Source organism: Dermacentor silvarum, chromosome 7, assembly GCF_013339745.2.
Source record: "Dermacentor silvarum isolate Dsil-2018 chromosome 7, BIME_Dsil_1.4, whole genome shotgun sequence".
Classification (NCBI taxonomy): Eukaryota; Metazoa; Arthropoda; class Arachnida; order Ixodida; family Ixodidae; genus Dermacentor; species Dermacentor silvarum.
The window spans coordinates 39,988,905-40,013,382 of record NC_051160.1 but is presented as its reverse complement, the minus strand read 5'-3'; the positions used below and the strand labels follow the sequence as shown (position 1 = coordinate 40,013,382).

At 46.3% G+C, this 24,478-nt stretch overlaps 1 protein-coding gene across 4 annotated transcripts in view; it reads right to left on the bottom strand.

Moving 5' to 3' along the window:
* Nucleotides 1-24,478, bottom strand: part of LOC119457931 (ATP-binding cassette subfamily G member 4-like) — a 96,850-nt gene that overhangs the window by 3,467 nt on the left and 68,905 nt on the right. For all 4 annotated transcript variants that reach the window (XM_037719697.2, XM_049670564.1, XM_037719699.2 and 1 more), the window contains exons 7-13: nt 15,106-15,229; nt 12,819-12,933; nt 11,242-11,408; nt 10,847-10,936; nt 7,124-7,292; nt 5,839-5,939; nt 1,415-1,570 (exon numbers count right to left, since the gene is read on the bottom strand). In XM_037719697.2, coding sequence (XP_037575625.1) covers nt 1,415-1,570; nt 5,839-5,939; nt 7,124-7,292; nt 10,847-10,936; nt 11,242-11,408; nt 12,819-12,933; nt 15,106-15,229 — 922 coding nt within the window. The remainder of the gene's footprint in view (nt 1-1,414; nt 1,571-5,838; nt 5,940-7,123; nt 7,293-10,846; nt 10,937-11,241; nt 11,409-12,818; nt 12,934-15,105; nt 15,230-24,478) is intronic.

Genomic DNA, 24,478 nt, shown 5'->3' with positions numbered 1-24,478 from the left:
CTCTGATCGCCACCGCTCTCTTTCTGTCTCTTAACGTTAGTCCTAAGATTTTTCGTTCCATTGCTATTTGTACGGTCCTTAACTTGTTCTCGAGCACCTTTGTTAACCTCCAAGTTTCTGCCCCATATTTTAGCACCGGTAGAATGCAATGATTATACACTTTTCTTGGTAACGACAGAGGTAAGCTCCCTGTCAGGATTTGGCAATGCCTGCCATATGCACTACAACCCAATTTTATTCTTTTGTAAGTTTCCTTCTCATGATCAGGGTCCCTTGTGAGTAATTGACCTAGATAAATATACTCCTTTATAAATTCTAGAGGATGACTGGCGATCCTGAATTCTTGTTCCCTTGCCAGGCTACTGGACATTATCTTGGTCTTCTGCCTAATAATCTTCAACCCCACTCTTACACTTTCTCTGTTAAGGTCCTCAACCATTTGTTGTAATTTGTCCCCATTGTTGATGAATAGGACAATGTCATCTGCAAACCGAAGGTTGATGTGATATTCGCCGTTAATCCACACTCCTAAGCCTTCCCAGCCTAAGAGCTTGAATACTTCTTCTAAGCATGCAGTGAATAGCATTGGATAGGTTGAGTCTCCTTGCCTGACCCCTTTCTTGATTGGTATCTTTCTACTTTTCTTGAAGAGAACCAAAGTATCTGTGGAATCTTTGTAGATATTTGCCAAGATATTCACGTATGCCTCCTGTACTCCTTGATTACACAATGCCTCTATGACTGCTGGTATCTCTACTGAATCAAACGCTTTTTCATAATCTATGAAAGCTATATAGAGAGGTTGATTGTACTCCGCAGATTTCTCTACTACCTGATTTATGACATGGATATGATCCATCGTAGAATATTCCTTCCGGAAGCCAGCCTGTTCTCTTGGTTGGCTGAAGTGTTGCCCTGATTCTATTGGGAAATTATGCAACTTCTAATTTCGAATTATTTCCAATTTTCGCTTTAAGGGAAGGTAACTGGTATTTTTACAGGCTGGTTCACTTAACCTCTTGCGTGTGCTTGCACATAACTTTCAGAACTGCCTACTAAGTATACTGAAGCACGAACACCCGAGCATTGTTTCACGTTTAGGACTTTCAGGTAGGTGTATTAGTCCTTGACCGGTGTGATAGCAACCGCTGGTAAAAATGAGTCTCTCCTCTCCCCCTCCTACCTTTATGCAGAAAAAAAAATAACACCATGCACACTGTATCGCGCAGGTTAAGTCGCCTGTGTATGCCTTTCACCAGTTCAAGCATACACATTCCCTGTCGAGATGTTTTGAATGTGCAGCGAGTAGGCTTGTAGTGCCAAGAGCTTAACGCGAGCGCTCTCTCTACATTCTCATTATTGTGAATTCAGTTCACTATATCGGCCATAGAGGTGCTGGCCTGTCCTCCTGTACCTGTAGGCTTGCGAAGGCACCGATGAACATGCCAAGGGAATGGGAGACTAGGGTCAGCAGGATGGAGAGGAAGGAGAACATGACGAAGCGGTTCATCTCTGGAGGCTGTGATGTCATCCAATAGACGATGGCCACGAATAAGGTGGGGTAGGCGACCTGCGCAAGTCATGTGACCTAAGAGTTTTAATGATATCCTTGTAACATTAATGAGTAGGTGCAAAGTGAGCAACTATGTCATGCCACCTGCTAAAGTTGATAGAAACAGGCACGAGTCATTGGAACAAAACATAGACCTGTTTCTTGTGCAAACTGACAGTTTAAGCTACTTCTGGAAGTTAGTAAGCCGGTGTGTAAAGAACATTAATTTAGTCGCTGCGGACAACCCTGGCAACATTTAATTTTGACGCCTATTCGTGTCACTAGAGAAGTGGCAAGAGAGAGCCTTCAGAGATGGAGGTCGCATGCAATTAAATTGTCTATACTACACTTTCAGTGTTTGTATTGTTCGTTATTATGAATGACGCTTGACCTATACCGTTAAACATCATTTTTATGATTTATATGCGATCTAATAAATGACGTTGCCAGTAGATTATTTTTTAGGAGATATGGTATGTCTGCTTAGCATTCGACTTGGTGGCGTTTCTCGTATCACTTCTCACTCCGCACAAAAAGTGAGAAGGACAGCTGGCGCCACTTGAGCAGCACGAGAACAAACAAACAAACAAACAAACAAACAAACAAACAAACAAACAAACAAACAAACAAACAAACAAACAAACAAACAAACAAACAAACAAACACAACTACTAGAGAACTTAGTAGTTGCAAGTATGTATCGAGAAGGCCCTGCTTCTGTCCTTTACATAATCAGTTGAATGACCTCAAGGCCAAGTTTCAGAACGGCACCATTGCCACTAAGGGAACCAAGAATGGATGTGTTTAGGTAATAAATGGCAAATATGATTGCAAGTGTTTGGTTTGTGCGTAGTTTTGGTCTGCTATAGTTTATCACCTTTAAGGAATGGGCTTGCGAAGGGGTAAAACACCATATTACAGGCGAAGGGTTTAGACGATCACGCATGCATCTAAACTTGCCGCACCTCCCTCCCCTTCCTTAAGAAACCTACACTCTAGGTAATCCGCTAGTAGAACCCACAATGCAGGTGACCTTGGTATTCACCTCGGATTGCCTTGATTCTTAGTGCACAGAAAATGCGGTGATGGCTACCGGCATCAAGGCAAGGTCAGTACAGACGCAAATGGACAAACAGACGCATAGAATCGTCTATTTCTCCATTTGGACATCACGCCGTTGTTTTTTCATGCAGGATAGAAAGAAAAGTTCTGACAACACACTAAATCCTGCTAATAGATTTTCACATAAGCTGACGAGGCAACTCTACAGGACAGGCGCAGTGTGCTCCAATAATTTTGCCGCACCACGGAGGGCTTTGAATTCTGCCCAAAGAGCAGTACAGCAGTGAGGGCTCAGCTTAAGGCTTTGTAGGTGCGGATGGCAGTCTAAGTGCCTGCGGTGAAAAAAACTGTCAGCCCTTCCACTGGGGCGGAGATGGAAGACCAGCGAAGCTGTACTATGGTGGGAATTATACATTTCCAATTATGACTATTAAGATGTGATGGTGTAATTGGTTATTTGAACTATTAAAGAATGAGATATATATATATGATCTGGACGTTTTCATTTATTTATTTGCCAAAGGGACCTTGGCCTTATGGTCGCTACTGTACACCGCCATAGGGTGTACGGCAAATGTTGGTACGTTCTTCATAAACACGTCACCAACGCCGCGCGCGTTCGGTGCGAAAGCGGGCAAAACGCCGCCGCCGTCGACAACAGCTGTGCGCGCTGTTAGTGTGACCGCACGACCGCACACAACCGCTGTTTAAACGCTGACTGCGTGACGAACGGCTAAATGCCGTTGTCGACCCTGTTAGGGGAGAGGCGGACGAGAGCCCAGAGAGAGTCGGGCACGCACCAACTTTTATTGTGATAGCAATTATATGGACATTCCAAAGCGGATTTCTGCCGTCGGCGTCGTCGGCGCCGTCGCCCTGAGGTTCCGTACGACGTGAACGGCGATGAAACCGTCGCCGCGCCCTGGACGCTGTATGTGCGAGTGAAAGGACGCGAGGGACGCGCGCTTTCACGGGGAGCGAACGCACGGCGGAGAACAAACGCGCGTTCTGCGCTGTGCTCCCTGAAGGGCTGCAGAATTAAGCGTCTCTTTCCTCCCTTTTAATCACCATATATATAGAGCAAACACTACTTCTTCCATTGCACGAAAGGCCGTGGGGGGACGGAAGGGAGGGAGGGAGGGAGGCAGGGGAGGCGACGTTTAGCTGCGGCACCAAATGCGTACTTATATAAAAAATGTCACAGTTTCGCCCTAAGGGCGAAGCAATGAATGCGATAGCAACACAGCAATGTCATACGAAGTAAGGTGAGCGGCTTTGGTAGCAACAACACGCAGAACTGTTGTCGACGCCATCGGCGTTTTGCCCGCGTTAGCTCAAAATGCGTGCGGCGTTGGTGACTGTTGCTGGAGCCTCTGATATAAATAGGCACTTGGTGCCGCAGCTAAACGTCGCCTCCCTTCCCTCCCCCTCCCCCACGGCCTCTCGCGCGTCCGAAGAAGGCGCGTTTGCTCTACATATATGGTGATTGTAAAGGAGAAAAGAGACGCCTACTTCTGCAGCCCTTAAGCGAGCACGGCGCAGAACGCGCGTTTGTTCTCCGCCGTGCGTTCACTCACCGTGAAAGACGCGCCCCTCGCGCCCTTTCACTCGCACATACAGCGTTCGGCGCGCGGCGACGATTTCATCTCCAAATGACGTCATACGGAACCTCACGGCGACGGCGACGGCGACGGCGACGGCGACGCCGACGGCGACGGCGACGCCGACGGCAGAAATCTGCTTTTGAGTGTCCATATAATTGCTATCGCAATAAAACGTTGCGAGGCGAGAAGGGGTCAAAGACTTCCGACGCTGCTCGATGAGTTTCCCGTTCTGATCTCGTCGAAAACCTCCGAGCCGACTGGGAGGCGACCGTGCTCAACAGCTCCGGACTAGAGAAACAACGAGCTCTGGTCCAACGGGCTCGAGTGGCGGCTTCGACCAATGACGTCCCGGACTAAGGACGACACCTAGTTTCATGGAGCTCACGGGCTTCACCCTCTCTCTTTGTTCAATAAAAGTTTTCACCACCACCACCCCCAGTACTGTACCCCCAGAGGCCCTGGCAACAGTCATCAACGCCGCGAGCGTTCGGTGCGAACGCGTGTAAAACGGCGACGGCGTCGGCAACAGTTCTGCGCGTTGCTGGTGCTGCTGCATGTCCAAGTTTATACAGCTGATAAAACTACTAGATCTCTACTGAGCTCTCTACTAATAGCTCTCTACTAAGTTGCTATCGCAAGTGATGCCGGGTGAAAGTGCGACATTTTTTTAGGAGGCGTTGCACGCACACGCACAGTCTAGGGTGATGATGATAAGTGGTTCTTGAGGGAAAGGGAAAGGTTGGCGCTATCTTCTGCAGCCCTTGAGGGAGCACGGCTCAGCGCCAAGTCTAGGGTGCCTCGATTCCCTCCTCGCCCACCACTCCCTTTCCACTGGAAAGTCGCGTTTGCTCTCCGCCGTGCGTTTGGTCCCCGTGAAAGCGCGCGTCCCTCGCCCTCGCGTGCTCTCATTCGCACATACAGCATACGGCCAATGAGAGTTTTTTCTATTGCCGGACGCGACGATCGAAAGGTGAGCCCTTAACAGCTTCGCGGTAAAACAGGATAAAGCAAACGTATGCAGTCCCTCTAGAGCATGTTGCCTAAGCTTACAAACAACAATTAGCCCGTCTGAAGATAACACAAGAACGAGCACATAAATCACTTTCGTTATACAAAGAACAAATGCATTATAATAGTACTGCAAGTTGGCGGTGAAGAATAATCATAAATTAGTGCGGCTGCACGGAAGGCACAGTACAGTATGGAGTAAAACAGCTTGATGACGCTTCGAGTTTCTAGTTCTCCTCTGTGTGAAGTAATTTCTAGCGGAGGGGCCATAGCAGAAAAGGCTGAATGCGCTGGCGATATGTGTGTTATTTACGATATCGTGTTAAACTTATTATTTGCGCTGGTTTGGAAAGCCACTTGCATGAAGCCTTCGTATGAAGCCTTTTGTGCATCATATTTCAAATCACGCAAAACTTATTTGTGATAGCAGGTTGCAGTCAGTGCTTGCACTGGTTTGGGAAGCGTCTTGTTTGAAGTTCTCACTTTGGACATATGGTACTTTTGTTATCACTGACTGTAGAAGCGCATTAAAAGCGCAGAAGGCCCTTCCACTCTCATATAGTAATACCAGCGCCTCAATGGAGTTAAAGTAAATAGATAAGAGAGTTGGACCTGGAAAGGGAGTTCGACGATGCTCTTGGACAGGTAGTAGGCCTTCAGCGTGTACCACGAGTTGTTCCGCTCTCGAGTGAACACGGCGGCTTCCAGAGGATCTGCATGTGAATGCGGTTCAAAGGAACACCCTAAAATATTTAACGCCCACTAGAGTGTAATGTCGTCAGACAATTGTAACTGTCATGAATAACAAGTTGGGTTCTTTCCTTGAACAGGACACTATAAAGAAATATTAAGTTACACTGTATTATTCAACTGGGCTTCTGCTATGCCAGAGCGGCCACTGTTACCATTAGCAGAAGCTTCGTAAGTCGGAAAAGACGTTATTACAAAAGGCTGGTAGGTACGCCACCCTGGAATTTTACGCACCAGCACGCTGTGACGTCATGAATGTTTAGAGCATCAGCTCGTGTCTAGTTAACTGTACATCAGTAAAAAGAAATGAAAATTGCGTTCATTTTAAGGAAACTGAAGACTCAACCCAACAAGTTTACAGAACTTTACTTCCCGAATACAAGAATATAGATAGATAGATAGATAGATAGATAGATAGATAGATAGATAGATAGATAGATACATGAAAAGAATATAGAATGAAAGCTGTGACGTTACGCTGATGCACCGGTGCGAAGGATTGAGCGAGGTGTGCTGCAGTTATGGCAATTACAAACACTCGCTATTCTAAACATCATTGAAGTACGAAGTTAACACCACAAAGCCCAAACATCCTCCCCCATTTCACATTACAGAAAGTTAAGACAACTTTCTCGTATTTCTTTTTACAAAAAGTACATTCATACAAAAATCAAATTATAATGAAGGAAGCTTAATTAATTTAGTACTTAAATGATTAGTAATTAGTTTGCTGAACTATCCACAACTAAAAACTTTCTGTAGCGTGTCAACATGCTATTATGGGTTCTGTGTTAATTTGCCAGAACTGAAATCAGAATTTCGAGGTGTCAAATTGATCTTTGCAAGAATAATACTTTGGGCTTTGTGGAGTTAAGACAAGGAAAAAAAAAAAAATCACTGCGGCGAATGTCCGAAATTGCGCAAGTTTTTCTTTAGGGTAGTAGTAGTAAGTTGCTAGAGTTTAAATCAGAATTCCGAGCTGTCAAATTCATCTGTGCAAGAATGATACTTTCGGATTTGTGGAGTTAAAATAACGCAAAAAAAGAAAGATTCACAGCATCGAATCTCTGAAATTACGCAAGTTTCGCTTCTTGAGGAGTTCGCCGAAATTAGAATTCATTTTTCTTTTCAGCTCTCGCCGACTCACAGCTGAGGACGACGGGCATCATGCCGGTGAAGGTGAGGAAGATGGCGCAGAAGAAAACCAGCGTGGCGTTGTTGAAGAAGCTGTCGGCCCGGCCGCCGATGTCGTAATATAGGAGTCCCATGCACACGCCGACCAGCAGGTGTGTGGCCAGCCGAAGGTGGAACACCATCTGGAACGGACAGACGATACGATCTCTCGCATTACAGCTGAAGAGACCTCGTGCAGGGCAATACCGGATTTGAGCATAAGACACACTGAAATAATGCGCCGACCCTCGTTGATTACATGACATAGCCACATGAAATATATATCTTTTCTTTTGCCGACAGGTTAATGTTTGCCGCTGGCTTATTTTCAGCGCCGTATTTTCTTCTCCGTAGTCTCTTGACGGTAACCTAGCGTACCTGCCAAAGTATCCTCCAGCAGATAATATATGCAGAGTCGCAAGCAAAAGTTTGGAGACCAGAGTTAACATGACAAAATTTGTTTTCTTTGCACGCTATACGCATCCAGGCTGAAATCATTTGGTGGAGCCTATGTGCGAGCGTGTTGGAGCAATTCAGTGCATTGAAAGAATCCCACTTTGCGCGGTCGTGCTGCGACAATTTTTTTTGGCTGATGCCGTGGCTTCCAAACTATTGTTGGTGACTACACATATATGTGGAAGGATAAGTAGAAGGGGATGTGTGACATGTGTTACATACTACACCAACTGTTGTTTAGATTATAGAGAATGAAAGAAAAATTCGTAGTCGATAGCACAATTAGAGTAGTTGATCTAGCGCAAAGAGGGGAGCATTATTCGCACAACAAACGAATGTGCATGATTGACTAATTACCTAAATTGGACGAATTGGGTTTTTAGTACACATGTTACGATTTACGAATTGTTGCCAGTGAGTGTGCAATGCATGTCCACTTGGAACGAACTCTCAATATGGCACCGCTTTTGAAATGTGCCGTGAAACTTGTGGCAAATTGCACTGTTGCTCAATATTTTTTTAAAGCAAAACACAATTTTACGCATTGAAGCATAAAAATAAATGGCACGCCAACGTATGTTGTAGCACACGTTGGGAATGAATGCTCAAAAGTAATGTCATCTTGAGGTTTCGTTCTAAATGAATACGCTTTGCGAACCGACCAGCTACCATTAAGAAATTACCACATACGTGAAAAAGTCATTAGTTAAAATTATTGGAATTTTGTTATTTAGTCAATTACGCTTTTTCATTTCTCGTGCAAGTCTTTCGCCGGAAGGGGGATACTGCATCGCTGGAAATCTCGGTCCACGACACACCTATTCCCGAGGTGGAGACACTACGCATTTTGGGGCTGCTCATTAACAACAAGGGCGTGAACGCAGCCGCAATCACTAAGCTCCGAATGGTGTGTGAGCAAGTCATCCGTATGATATCTCGGATCACAACCAAGAACAGGGGTATGCAGGAAAAGGACACCCTTAGGCTAGTGCAGGCGTTTATCCTCTGCCGAATAGTGTACGTGGCCCCGTACCTTCGGATGAGGAAAAGCGATCTAAACCACATGGACGTTATCATTCGAACGGCTTATAAAAAGGCGCTCGGTCTGCCCATGAAAACATCAACGGAGCGTCTGATACAACTTGGAGTACACAATACGGCTGATGAATTGATTAGCGCCCATCTTACAAGCCAGGTAATGCGATTAGCCACAACCAAGACGGGCCGCGAGGTTTTGGAGGATTTGAACATCTGCTTTCCGCAACAAGTGGCTGGACGACAAGATATTCCTCGGGAGTGGCGGAACAAATTCCTCACACTTCTTCTTCCTAAAAACATGCACCCAGAGCATCATCAGGCCAGAAGAGTGGCAAGGAGCAAGATGATGAACAAGTGCTATTCCAGAACAGAAGGAGCCTTCTTCGTGGACGCTGCGGGTCCTGTAAAGGGGATATCGATAATCTCAGTGGTGCACCAAATGCAGTTCGTAGACGGGCTTTCAGTTCGTGACGGGGAAACGTTGACTGAGGAGGAAGCGGTGATATAGCCCTAGCCGCGACACACTCCACGTCAGAATACATTACAGATTCGCAGGCGGCTTATAGAAACTATTTGCGTGCTATAGAATCACGCCGCTGGCATGCAAAATTCTTAGTCAAGCTAAGACTCGCGCTGCACCTAAGCAGCTGATATGGGTACCAGGTCACGAGGGGGTTGAGGGAAACGAGCGTGCACATGCTTCAGCCCGAGCTTTTCTTCCCCGGGATCCTTCTACGTCCTCCTTTGCTGACTTTGTCTCCCCCTCTCCGTTAACAACATACTCAGAGATACTACAGCATCTGCGCCTTGAGAGGCAGACACTGCCGGGGCCCGCTAGGGGTCTTAATAAATCAGAAGAGTGTCACCTCCGTCGGCTACAAACTATGTCATTTAATATTCCATCTAGGCTTCACGCCATAGAGCCCGAGTCTTTTTCGGCGCAGTGCAGATTTTGTGGCCAGAAGGCACACTTATACCATATGGTATGGGCTTGTCAGAAAAATAGCAGTATTGCCATAATAAATCAGTCAACGTGGAAGGACTGGGAGGCGGCCCTGTCTAGCTCGGACCTTGAGGAGCAACGAGCCCTCATCGAAAGAGCACGGACAGCGGCTTTTGCGAACGGTGTCCCGGACTAGGGACCTGACCATATCTTCCCGTAACCCAAGGTTTACTTTCTTATTTTCAATAAAAGTTTTTATCGTCATCGTCATCATCGTGCAAGTAACTGTCCACCTATTCGAGTGAACCCGCGGAAGCAGTAGAGTTGTGGAATCTGTCAAAGGTGATATTGAAAAAGTTACAGTATATTATAAAAAAAAGGAAACGGCAGTTTTCCAGTTTAGAATAGAGCTCCTAGATTGGCTATCAAACGTACGTCAACGATCGTATACCCCGGTCGGACGGGCAAGTTCAGCGCCAGTTTTAGCGAGTGCACTTCGCCGTCAGTGTCATTCTCAGGCCGAGTGACACTGGCTTAGCGTCACTCGCTTAGTGGCACTCACTTGGTGACACTACAGTGCATTCCTCGAACTTACTTTGGTGCGTCGTTAGTGCTTCAAAAGTAGATAAAAATTACACAACGCAGGAATGACATATATTGTAAATTTGCCTTTTTTTGCGAGTTCGAATGTTACAAGCGCCCTTGAGCCATCCGCAATGAAAATTACCATTATTTTTCTGCTCGCCTTAGATACAATGCTACATTTCATCATGATAATGCGGTTCTAATACATTAATTTTTCTACACTAAAAGCTCTGCTCAATACCTTTATAAACTATTACATAGCGTCATTTCCGAAACTAACAAATGAATAATGTACCTACTAATTTAACTATCTACATGACCATCAATTTCAAATTGCAATTTTTCTTTCCTGGGGTGCTATTGTGGACACCGCCAAATTCCGCTATATTGTCAACTTCTGTAACGGCAGCAGTTTGAGCCATTCAGAAGTGTCATATAGCAGCCCTCTGGGCCAATCAGAGTTGTCAAGATAGCGAAGTCGACAACATACCGCAATTTGACACTATCCAGAGTAGCGTCCCCGTGTAGAAACGCGTCGCCAAAGTGACGCTCGCTGTGCTGACGTGTCCTCGCTCACAGTGTCACTAAAATTGCCCGGTTGACTGATATATTGCTTTTATTGTTATTGCTCTGAATACGTTCAAATCAAAATTCACATCTTTCGTGTCCGCTCACCGGATTTCTGATGAGTGACAAGTAACAGCGCTTCAGAAGAACGTTCATCTGCACAGAGCACGGGGCAGTCGTCACGTATCGGTGGTCCTCCTGCAACAAAGATTCAGTACAGCTGGAAGAACTCGTTCGCTTAATCGCAATGTGGTGGCAGGTGTATGAAAAGGTAAGTGATCACGTGACCACTCTTACGAGCCTCACGGAAACAATGCTTTGCAGTTGAAGACAAAATAGTGCTGTTGAGAGGACGATGACGTTCTCTGGCTAATTTAAAGCGGAGATGAGCTTTGTGGACATGTACGATAATGAACTGTTCATTGAATCAATACACCGTTTGGCTTTCAGTATATTTAAAGAAAGAAACAAGAATTGTAAGCACATATATTAAAGGTACGTACCTGCTTCAACAAGGGTGCTAGTACGGCAAGTGGTTCATTGAGATGATCTCCTCCGTTGGCAAGTGACTTTGGGGCAGGACTGGTAGAAAAAACATCGCTGTGTCGTTCAGCATAGCGCACGAGATCGCCTTTAACGTCACCGTATTCACCCGAGGCCACTTCGATCACTGCAATCAATGAAACAAAGGTAACATCAGTGTCCAAAGGTACTCAGACATGGGAAGTTTCGAAATATTTGAACATCAGTGAGCATCAGCTCCTATTTCTGCTGAGCAGTGACCCACTCAGCATACCGCCAGCTTTCTTTTGAGTGCACAGCTATCGCGAATATTTTCTGTACCAGGTCGTGCGAATTCTTCATTTCAGCTGTATAACAACGGGTAACCTTCCTCAGGCATTGCAGAGCTCCATGTGAAACACAAAAGAATTGCCATGCGAATTATGGTGACCCAACATTTTAAGTTCGATGCTGTTTTAGAGGTTCCTTGACATGCTTTCAGCATTGACGGACTTCAATTCCACAGTGCTAATATCTATACGACATTCATAATTAAAACGTGTTGAAGAGTTCAACTTATTTATTAAATTAGCTCAGTGGCTATTGCCACGCAATTTCTCATGTCCCCCATAAGTATAATTTTTGTATAACAGAAAGATCAGCTTTGCCCCGATACTGAAATTTTAACAATGAAAGACCTTTCACTAGCGAAACTAACTGCCTGACTGGTTCTCGCGTGGGCTGAATAGCACTTCAACACTTAACCTTGGTTTTTGGGAAGCATTGTAGGTCATAACTAGTAGGATGGTTGGAATGAGTGTTTGCGTTTGATTCTTTTTATTACTGTCCATGGCGCAGATTGTTTGATCATGATAGGCAAATGAGGTGTGATGCTCTAAACCACTGACGAAAAGCAAAACAATAAAGTAGGTTGATTCGAAAGAGAACTTTTGGAGAAACGCTTCACTGTGGAACACAATGTAACTGTAACCCTGCATGCTGGAAATTTCTGCTGACAATGAAGAAACTTATTGTATTATTTGGCGCAAATAGCTGCTTAGACTACTGCTTTTACTATTAATTATTCGCTACATTAGAGGCATCCTGCACAACGCATTTCATGCTAACTACCTGTTATCCGCACAAAGTCAACGCGAACTCCGAAACTACTCCTATGTGTTGCTCCGTTTTCAGGCTCACCTGCATTTGTGAGATTGGCCTAATGTAGACTCCAGAGTGTATACTTAGAATTATTTTATGCTTAGAAACCTGTTCAAGAGCGAAGACGCGTTGCATTATTATGTAATTATGCGTAACAGGCGTTCTGGTCCGGTGTTAATTTATTGATATGACAGAAGGAGATGTTGACCCGCAATTACGGCACCGGCGATTCGTTGGCTCTTGAACAGGTGGCACAGTTACGTACGTGTATATAACTTTGTGTACTTTCTTTATTTACTTTTGTAGTAGGAATAGCAGAAGAACCGTTAAATTACATACGCACAACGACGGTATCCGTTAGCAGTCAAAACAACACCATGACATTACAAAGAAACTCTCAACGCAGCGATCGTCTTACAAAAGTCTGCGGGGTTGTAGAATGCAGGGCACTGTAGACCGTTGGCTGTCAGAGTAGGAAGGAGGTCCCGAACGGCGCCGTGGTACAGGCAGTAACCATCCGCCAGGACGTACAGCTGCACGATGACATTAAAAAAAGGACAGATACATTGTTTTTTTTTAGGCGGATTGATTTTTGGTGGAGTATCGGAAAAATAGTCAATGTGTGTCCTCGAGAGAGGTCGCGAAGAACGGCAGGATTCGCTTTAGAGACGGCTTACTTAGGATCGCCTGTTCGGAAAGCAAGTTAACATCCCTAATATACATTTTTTTACCACCCCACACCTGTGAAGGAACCATCCACACTTTGACACACACGATATGAAAACATGAAACAGTTACTATTTAGTTCCCTTTGACTCGGCAATGCCTTGAATATATACTTGTAATAAGCTAATGTCGATTCTCAAACATCAACCCTGGTTTCTGACATGCACCGTAACCATTCCATTTTATTGTATACTTTGAGCCACACGTAATGTACCTAAGCGTATTCTGATCAGTAGAAATGTAACAGCATTTTAGTTGTTCCGTTCCCAGAGTGACAACTAGTTTTTGCTTTTGTGCATGTTTCTTTTTTTTTAGTAAAATAAATGAGTTTGAAGGGGCTCCTTAAATAGCATGTTAGCGATTGAAGAGGTCTGTGATGACAGAACTTTTGAGAAACATTGATTTAGAGCATGAGTTCTCAAAGTGGGTCACGCGGAACCTTGGGGATCCGCAGGCCCCTGCTCGGGGTTCCGCGAGCCACTGATAAATTTTCCGTGGTTCCGCGTCACCAAGTGGCTAAAACGGCGAAAACGAGGTGCGCTTGATCCACAGAACCTCCATTACTCATGCCCGAGTGTCAAAAAGCACACCACAGTGCGTAACGGCAACGCGCGAACTGCGCAATAAATCCGCAAGCAGCTTGTTGCCATCCAACCTCCGAAAAGGGGCAGCACGCGTAAGCTTTCGCACTTGAATCTCGGAGGCCGTAATTTACCAACATGCTCATTTCTCCCGTTTGTAGATAGCGTAGGTGCCGATTGCGTGCGCACTGATGTATACGTTGGAGGAATTAAAAATGAAGAAAAAAAATGCGCGTAGCGTCGCAAATGCGTGCTGCTCAAGAGCAAGAACGGCGCTAGCGTCCAACCGAAACGAAGCGGCTCAGTCCGCATCGCCGTGGTCCTCAGCAGCGGCAATCGTGCGCTTGATTGACAGCAATGCCGGAGCGCTTCGTGTCTAATTGTGCCCTTAAAGACTTTATTCTCGCGTTTATCGCCGCGCGTAACACCGCATTGGCGGCATGCCGCATGCCTTCATAAGTGCGTAGTCGCCATCCACGATCGCGTCGATAACCACCGCAGTTTCGTCCGCAGCGGTTGCGGCAAACTGTAGTTTCGTTTTCACTCGGTGCGCGCGTCGGCTGCGTGCCTTCACAAATGCGTAGTCGCCATCCATGGTAGCGCCGATAGAAACCGCGGTTTCATCGGCACTTCTTGCAGCGAACGGTAGTTTCGTTTTGAGTTGGTGCGTGCGTCGGCCGCCTGCCTTCTGAACCGCAAAGTCGCCGTCCATGAACGCGTCGAAAGCGGCCGCGGTTTCGTCCACAGCGGTTGCGGGAAGAAGTAGTTTTGCTTCGACTCAGTGCAAAGCTATCGAAGATTAAGAGCACCGGCTACATCGTGATGGACGGACAATTTGTTGGCGAGCAGTTGACTGGCGAATAAAATAATCGGGATGTACGCGCGCGAGGCCTTCGCCGCTGCTAGCGCTAATCAGCCATGAGATGATGAGAATTTCAGCTTCCGCACTGGTCTTGTGCTAAATATAAGCAGGATTTGCTGATTCATTGCGTAAATAAAAGCGTGTTGACGTAGTTAGGCATGTTATTGTTTTCTTCATACCCTCGACAATGCGACATTCGGTTATTTCGGACATTTTATTTCGGTTAATTTGGGGGAGGGGGGTTCCTTGGCACGTCATGAAGCTTAGCAAGGTTCCCTGGAGCGAACATGCTTGAGAACTCCTGATTTAGAGCATACTGTTTCTCTTCAATTTCTTACCCTAATACTTCATTCGGGATAATACATAGGGGCGGTTCGTATGTATACATACTATATAAGCCAGAATATAGGAACCGAAACCGGAACAAAGCGTGTCTTAATTGCTACGTTATAATAAAACATTAACACATCGTCTTTCTCTATGGGAATCACACGAAAAACTGAAAGGAGTGGGACAAAACAGAGGGTTATTCTTACTCGGTCAAACAGCTGGAAGATCCTCGAGCTCGGCTGGTGTATGCTGCACGTCACCGTGTGACCCTTCTGGGCGAATTGCTTGAGCGTCAGGATGCACTGCAGAGCGTTGGAGCTGTCCAGACCACTGTGACATAGAGACGAAATCACGTTGACACCGAGGTCTAGTTGATGCTTTCTTCATACGTGTCACAATGGCATTTATTCATACTCTCGGATGAGAGTGTGAATCGCATTTGCTACGAGAAATAGTGAGATTTTGTATAAGGTGCATGCTCTATAATAATGGCAGGTATAAAATAATTTTTTGATTACATGTGTGTGTAAGTAATTTTGCGCAACGGGTTACACTAATTACTACTCTTCGCTTAGTTGAAGAGTACATCTCAGAGTTAGTTCAGGTTAAGCAGTGCAAATAAGCAAAGAAACAAGAAAAAAAATACAAAAAATGTAGGACGAGTGCTGAGGGTTACTGGGGCGATGCAAGTACCGTGGGAAATATTTTGGCGTGCATTCCCCTGCGCTGCAATGGTGGTTACTCAAGCTGAATGTGGACCGACAGTCAGTGGGCTTTAATTTTATTTTTAGTTCAGTTCTGTTTTTTTTACAAGCTGTCATTGCTCATTGCGTGATTTGTGTTCTTTGTGTCATAAAATGTGAGAACTTGAACTATCTCAATGATCCTGACGGCGATCTGAATTTATTTATCAAAAAGCAAGAAAAAGAACTAAAAGAAGGACACTAGGGCGAGTTATTCCAAAATTCTAAGCAAGGTCTCTAGCCCTTTAAAGCCCGAACGCACATACCGTTCCACGTCAAGTAATATTGGCAAAACTTGGTCCTCTATTTTTTTGGCCACGGAAAGCGCACTTGTATAAAAAATGAAATGTTACTTTACCTAACATGTATTTACTATAATTATGATTTAATTAGTAAGTGGCTTGCTGAGCCATGCACAGGTGAAACTTCACTCTAGCATATGAAAAGCAGAACTATAGATCTTGCGTTAAGCGGAAGCTTTAGGTCAGGCCCAACTCGGATGCGGCCAATTTGAATACATGTAAAACTCAGAATCACTTTTATGAGATAACCCCTGGACCGATTTTAATGAACCTTGTTGCATTTGAGAGAGAAAGTTAAACTATAGTGACAGTTGCAAGCGGAAGTTCCATTTATGGCCTGACTTTTCTTCAAAGTATTTTCAAAAATTCGGAAGTTCGAAAAAGAATAGTAGCACGAAGTTTACAAATTAATAGTTGTGAATCAGCAACAGTTATTGTGGTTCGGTAAACGACATTCATTAGATCATTTAAAGCGGACAAATTCGATATGTCAATTTATACCTTACGTGAATTCGTTACATTGTGTACAGTTTCTGCAAAAGCTGTATTTCCATATTACTATTTTTGTAGACTCATGCTTAATATATAAATTTTGTCCGCTTTAGATGTACTATTAGATACAATGTACTGAATTATGATATCATTTTTCATTGCAGAGTTACTTGATAATTTCGTTTTCTAAAATTTTGCGATTTTTGCCAGCTTTTAATAAACGATTGACGACCCAAATGGAAAATTCGAAACCAACACTCACCAGATTTCAAGTTTTTCTTTTAAATGCAACAAACCTCGTCAAAATTTGGTGCAGTGGTTGCCGTCAAAAAAAAGAATTCTCCTTTTACATGTGTTTAGATAGGAGCACCCGAACTAAAGCTTCCTCTTAAGCTTCTCACGTTTAAATGGGAATTTTGAGGCACGAAGCTCAGCGTAGCATATAAGATGGTTTGGGCATTACAGGAGTAAAAGTGCATACGCTTCATACTTTATAAGTGGCTGTTGCTGTTTATTATAAATAACGATACCAGTCGCACAGGCTTGGATGTTTCAACCTTTAATGCAGTGGATTGCAGCTGAATGACAGTGGACTTCAGCGTTCTGAGTACGTTGAGCGATTCCTCATAGTTTACTTTTAATGCGAAGCATTCTTTGTTTCTTCCACCGACATATGGATAGGTAGGTTTTCGGTCTGTCTTGAACGGTTTGTCACGCTGCATCTGTACGTAGCATGGAAGAAGAGAACAACTCAACACATGCCGTCGTCAAATCATCGTGGTCAAGCTGCCATCGTCCCGTGGTCGTTGTCCTGCCGTTATCTTCATGAAGGCGTGTCATGCCGTCGAGGTCCCGCCGTGGTCGTCATGAAGTTGTCGACATGTCGTCGTCTTGTGGCCGTTGTTGTCACATCATGGTCGCCATCACGCCCTAGTAGTCAAGCCGTAGTCATTGTGCCGCTGCCGTCACGGCGCTGTCTACACGTGGTTGTAGCCTTCATGCTGTCGGCATCGCCGATATCGGCGCCCGCGAGGATATCTCGCATAGCTCGCCAGCCGACGTCGACATCTGGCCTCTCCAGCCATCGGCGTTTCGGTTTGGTGCCTGGCTCCGCTTCGATGCCGTTTCTTCCGGCAGCGCCAGCGGACGCCGGCAGAAACCCTGAATGTGGGTTGGCCTTAACGACAACGTCGGCAACAAGAAGCACGTGAGCACACAAAAATGTAACCGCGTAGGTTAAGAGCGGGTCAAACCTTCATACGCTATACCGGCCATGTCTTATCCAAATGACGTATGGGAGCCACATCTTGCTCATGAAACATGAAAAGGAAAAACATTGTTTTTCGTAACGTGGGAAATGGCGTCGGTGTTATTGATAATTACAGGAAAACATGCATGCACTTGATTTCAACACCAGACGTGTTTATATGTATGCTGTATAGCATGATGTCTGACGCTGTAGTTACATTTATTTGGTTGGCTCCTGTCAATTTTATTCTGATCTATGTTAACTTTAAGCCTGACGAAAAGAATTCAAAACGTTCACACTCGGGTGGATGTTACTGTTATATAATGTAAAAAGAGCTGGTTACTTGAAAAATGTGAAGCTGGGCACCTTTGTAAAAATGCCATGCTTGTAAAAGACATTGTGTGTGTGTGTAAAAGACACACACACACACACACACACACACACACACACACACACACACACACACACACACACACACACACACACACACACACACACACACACACACACACACACACACACACACACACACACACACACACACACACACACACAAAAAAAAATGTGGTTGATCCCTCTTATATAGGAATCGGTATAGAACACGAAAGTGAAACGTGTCTTCACAGAAGTAGTGTAATGTTTATTGCACATTGATATATAATGTCTATTGGTGTTTTGTGGCTAAAGCGCCCTTAGGCGTTGATGCACCCACGCTGACGCCTGGTGGCACGTCTCCTCCATCACGACTACCAACGTCGATGACCATGAGCAACCGTCGTGCATATGGAAGCTGCACTACGCTGCACACGCTAGCACAACGCGAAAGACGAAGCACGTAACTGACACACTAATACAACGCGCAAGACAAAGCACGTAACTGAATCGTCACCGAGTCAAATCAGCGCGTACAGCGCGTCGTAATTGCAGCCTCCGCGATCAACTTCAGAAACATTTTCAGAGCTAATTGCGGAGGCCACGCTCCGCTGTGCTGAGTACGGTGAACGCCACCTAGGTGGCGTTGGTAGTGCTTCTTGATGCCAGCGTCCCTTCGAATGCTGGCATCGAGGCGTCGTAGTGCTGAGACCACCGAAGCGTTCACTGTCGGTGCGCGTTAGTGTCATAATGCAGTACTTCTCTTTTCTGCTCGTAGGCGGCGGCACCGCCCCAAGCAAGAGCGCGGGTACACGGAGGAGTGTTAGATATATAAGGCGCGTCTGTGTAGCTCTCTGCAAATGCGTTTGTGGCGCAATGGGTTAAACGCTCGGCGATCTATCGTCGCGGACCGAGAGGTCGTGGGTTCGATTTCCAAATTTTGCATCTTTGTGGAACTTTTTCTTCTGGTTTCTTTCTTTGTATTATGTTCGTGTACATTGTAAGAACGTCATTCCGTATTTCCGTATGACGTATTTCCGTGACGGAAATACGTCAGTGAAGTCTTGGTGGACCCCGGCATAAAACACTTTCGTGTTAAAAAAAAACAAAAAAAAAAAAAAAACAGGCCGATCCAGCGCAATGTTGGGATCTAAATGACGCGAAGCTTGTTTGAGCTAGCGAGGTCGCCATAGCCTCGTCGCCTGGAGCTGTTAGCTGCTTGCGTTTCGGTGACGAAAGTGGTGCATGATGCTTGTCGAGTGAAGAACGTCGATGAGATGTGTATGGCACATAGAAGTATGAGACATATCTAATTACATTTAGCAGTACACACCCCTTGTGTCACGTGGCGCATCCATTTTGGGGGATGGTCCGATAATGGGCGCATACCCCGAGGCACATGCCCTGTTGTACGTACCCGGTGACCCAAGTTGTTCATATATATCCACAAATATACACTGCGAGGAAACGATGACGAACGCCCTGCCCCACGCCAGAGGCAAAGAAAGTTTCGCTTTAATATAAAACATTTTTAAAGGAGGCTGGTTTATGACATTCATTACAGTAATCTGCAAAACAGAAACCGCCCAAATCATTCTTTGTGATGGTTCTGAGAGGGACCTGTCAGATTATCCTAACGGAAAAGGAAACATGAGCACCGAAGCCGGTCTCCCAAGCGGTAAACTAATATACTGTTGCGTTTTTAGTGCCAAGCAGTCGAACGTGCGTGCAGCGAGCATCCAAACAACTGCGATGGTTTGACCCATGGCTGCGTTGGCAACAGAAACAAACGAATTTTCTCGTGCGGTGGCCTTTTCACACGCCCTTTTAATCACAATCTGCGGCGTCCTTACACCCTGCGAGATAAAGAAGACCTTGGCCGCCTGCCACGCATTGAAATGTCGGCGACGTCTGAGCGGAGAGCGGTCGTTTACGACGCATTATGTATGCACGTCTCGCTTCAGCGTTGCGCAATGTTTTGCACGTTGAACGTCGAGCCGCTGAACTAACGGTGCCAAGCAAACCGCATTACTGCGCCCATCTACTTAAAGTCAGGCCTAGGGAACGAAACCTGTTACCGAAGATACATGTGACAACATAATATTACTCCCAGTAGCTAAACTCCGTCTGGAGGAGGTATTTTAGTTAGGAAAACAAAACAGGTACCAACACGCCTATGCAGCAGAACTATAGTGCCATTGCTGCAAGTTGGTGGAGTGTTGCTCTGGAGGAGAGGGCACCGGACGATAGTTCAATCTGACGGCCTCTGAAAATATTCGGCTAGACAGCTCGGTGGCAGAGAACTGACCAATCCAATTGCACGTTTGGTACCCCAGCACTATACTGCAAAAGGGGCCCTAAGCACCTTTTCAATATAGTAAGAAAATGTTGCCAATCTGTCGTAGAGGCTGCTGTGAACATGTGAGCCAGACATTACTTCACTGCATGCAACAGAGAATTTACACTCTTCTGTCAAAAATGTGGTTGATCCCTCTTATATAGGAATCGGTATAGAACACGAAAGTGAAACGTGTCTTCACAGAAGTAGTGTAATGTTTATTGCACATTGATATATAATGTCTATTGGTGTTTTGTGGCTAAAGCGCCCTTAGGCGTTGATGCACCCACGCTGACGCCTGGTGGCACGTCTCCTCCATCACGACTACCAACGTCGATGACCATGAGCAACCGTCGTGCATATGGAAGCTGCACTACGCTGCACACGCTAGCACAACGCGAAAGACGAAGCACGTAACTGACACACTAATACAACGCGCAAGACAAAGCACGTAACTGAATCGTCACCGAGTCAAATCAGCGCGTACAGCGCGTCGTAATTGCAGCCTCCGCGATCAACTTCAGAAACATTTTCAGAGCTAATTGCGGAGGCCACGCTCCGCTGTGCTGAGTACGGTGAACGCCACCTAGGTGGCGTTGGTAGTGCTTCTTGATGCCAGCGTCCCTTCGAATGCTGGCATCGAGGCGTCGTAGTACTGAGACCACCGAAGCGTTCACTGTCGGTGCGCGTTAAGGCCGGAATACATGGAGCGAATAACCGGCGTCCGAGCGAAGAACTTCGTCGGGCGGCGAACGTCCGACGGCCGGCGTCAAGAAATTTGCCGTCCGCAGCCGATCTGCCTGTCCAAACATTTTCGTCGGGCGAACGCCGCCGCCGGAAGCGTCTAGCGCGCAGCGGTGGACGACAGCCAATCAGGAGGCACTAGTTCCGGTCGCAATGCATGCTGGTGTTTCGCGCGCGCGCGCCTTTTCGCGTCGTCTGCAATCGCGTTGGTGTTGTCGTGTCTGCATGTCTCTGCACCGATTGAGTAGTTCCTAGTATGATCTCTCAGGAATCGCGTTGTATTTGTACATCCCATATCCGCTGATCTGCGAGGAAACAGACAAGCAGTGCAAGCTCTCTACAACAACCTTCAACAGAAATCTTCTGATCTCAGAGGCCACATGCTGTCGTCATGCCTATCTCCCGACTTCCCCGATAGATGGCGTTGGCATCGGATATTTCTTTCGCTAGGCTTAGACGCGTTTGAAACGAGAAGCGATCTCGAAAACTACTCAAGGTTATCCATAATACTCTGTCGTCGAAGCGGCCTGAGACTAAGCGAAAGCCGTTTACGCAGTCATTTGCTTCCAACTAAGTGAATTCTACAAGGACAACGCCAAATTCAGTTCGAAGCGGGCGGCCGGGACCGCCGCCAACACGGCGGCCAACGCGCGGCGGCGTTCGCCGCATGTATTGCAACACAGCAAACATCCTGCGTCGTGTCGCCGCGTCGTTACTTGACGCGTGAAGTTCGTCGAGAAAGTTCGCTCCATGTATCCCGGGCTTTAGTGTCATAATGCAGTACTTCTCTTTTCTGCTCATAGGCGGCGGCACCGCCCCGAGCAAGAGCGCGGGTACACGGAGGAGTGTTAGATATATAAGGCGCGTCTGTGTAGCTCTCTGCGAATGCGTTTGTGGCGCAATGGGTTAAACGCTCGGCGATCTATCGTCGCGGACCGAGAGGTCGTGGGTTCGATTCCCAAATTTTGCATGTTTGTGGAACTTTTTCTTCTGGTTTCTTTCTTTGTATTATGTTCTATGACGTATTTCCGTGACGGAAATACGTCAGTGAAGTCTTGGTGGACCCCGGAATAAAACACTTTCGTGTTAAAAAAAAAAAGAAAGATTGCACAACTTTCAACAACTACGCTGCACAGAGAGACAACAGCTGATCTTTCGGAGGCTGCAGCTCTTAACTATGTGTCTATTTTGCAGTGGACATAATTTTTCAAGTTTCTTTTTTATATTATTTCGTATCCAAGGAAGTTCAATCCTGCTTAAGTATAGTTATGAGCATGGTGTCTGCTAACCTTTACGCATCACACTGTACAGTTATAATGCCCCGTTTTAGCGTGAATGTGTGTTGTACTGCAATGTGCCTATTCAGGCGACTCTTGGCATCGCATTTCGCTTCCAGCTTCATTATAGGCAAGGTTAACGTAGTAACTACCTAAATAAATAAAAAACTACTGGGTAACTGCGTCTAAATCGAAGCGTTGAGCGTCCCAAAGCAGTAGCACAAGCCTGCGGTACTGCCACGAGAGGTTTCTCGAGCTGAAATTCCAGGGTTTCAATGCATTTCCTCCGCAGCCCACAGTAGGTGCGCCGAAGTTATGCCGCTTCCCTTCTACACAACGGTTGGCCCACAAGCCACTGCGCATGACCGAGCATCAGTTTCAGGATACACATAATTCCCATCCCAGTAAGTTCCAATGCAAAGGTTACTGAAAAAAAAAACGAAAAAACAAACAAACATGCACGACCGTTAGACGAAACAAGACACGAAACGACGTGCGAAGTCGTGTTTTGTTTCCTTCACCATTCGCGTATTTTTCGAGTGACCAGCGTAGTGCAACTTACTCGGTAATGAAAGATCAACTAGCGCACCTCTACAAAGGCCTAATAAAACAATTCACACATGCGAGACACGCGCGCGCGCTTTAGCGTCGCTCTTAATTACCCTTAATTATTTGTATGTCTCGCCCTTGACTTTATGCTGCGCTGGGAAAACGAGACGAGGACACGAAACGAGCAAATGAACCCATGGGCACGACGCCAGCTTCCAACAACAAGCATTTCCAAGTACGTCTGAGGGATACATCACAAATACTTGGAAACGCTTGCTGTTGGAAGTGGGCGTCATGCCCGTGCGTTCATTTGCATACGCAATATCCATACCATACATTTGTCCCGACTGCAACACACCGGCCACGCTTTATCAGGGCTCGATGCCGTGCAAACCATCACCCGAACTTCTAACGGTGGGAAGCTTTGCTGTCTATAGCGTGGACTCCAGGGATCACCACAATCTGGTTAGGAGAGCGCACCGAGCGGCAGCGGCTCACGGGGTCCTGGACTGAGTGTCTGTCTAGACAAATTGTTATAGACAAATCTGTCTATAACAATTGGAATTGGTCACTCCCATAGAAATGCTCCTCTGATATGTCATCGGCAGGCGGTATCACTCGAAGAAATAGCTTGCGAAACTGTTGAGGACGACGGAAGGACATCGCAAATGAAGTTCCTAATGATATCTAGTTACTGAAGCTGAAGAACGCGGTGCGGATGCAATCTTGGGCAACCCTCGCACGGTTGCCCGACTCTCGTGACTTTTAGGCAATAGTAATTGTTCCTCCTGCGGTATACTAACCATCCATCTCGTAAGACGCCTGTTTACCCGTTATCTTCGCCTGCTTTAAAAAAAGAATATTGTGGAGGCGACCCCACACTTGCGAATTCATATTACAGCGAAGCTTTTAAGGGCTTTGTCTCCAATGGCCGTGTTCGCGTGTACAAAAAAACTCTCATTAGCGTATGCTGTATGTGCGAGTGAAGCGCGCGAGGGACGCGCGGTTTCACGAGGAGCGAACGCACGGCGGAGAGCAAACGCGACTTCTTCTGTAGCGCGAAAGACCGTGGAGGGACGGGAGGGAGAGAGGGGAGGCGACGTTTAGCTGCGGCACCAAATGCGTATCCTGCGACCGGGCGCAAGGGGAACTGGCGACTCAATCACCCACGCGAAAGGGGGAAAGCGGGAAGGCAGCGCGGGAGGGAGAGAGTGCAGCTTTTGCTCTGCGAGCAATTAACTGCGTACTTGTACTTTGCACCGCGACGGGCGGTCGCGCGCACCGTATCTTGAAAGCGATCTGCAGCACTGCTCCTACCTTTGTATGCGCTGTGCTTTCGCCTCTCAGTTTCCGTTGAAGCTATAGACCGCACGAACCTTCGCTCGCTGCTGCTGGCGCGCTTGCTCACGCCAGCGTTTTGACAGCGCACGTCAGCAACGCGCAGAACTGTTGTCGACGGCGGCGGCGTTTTGCCCGCGTTCACACCGAACGCGCGCGTCGTTGGTGACGTGTT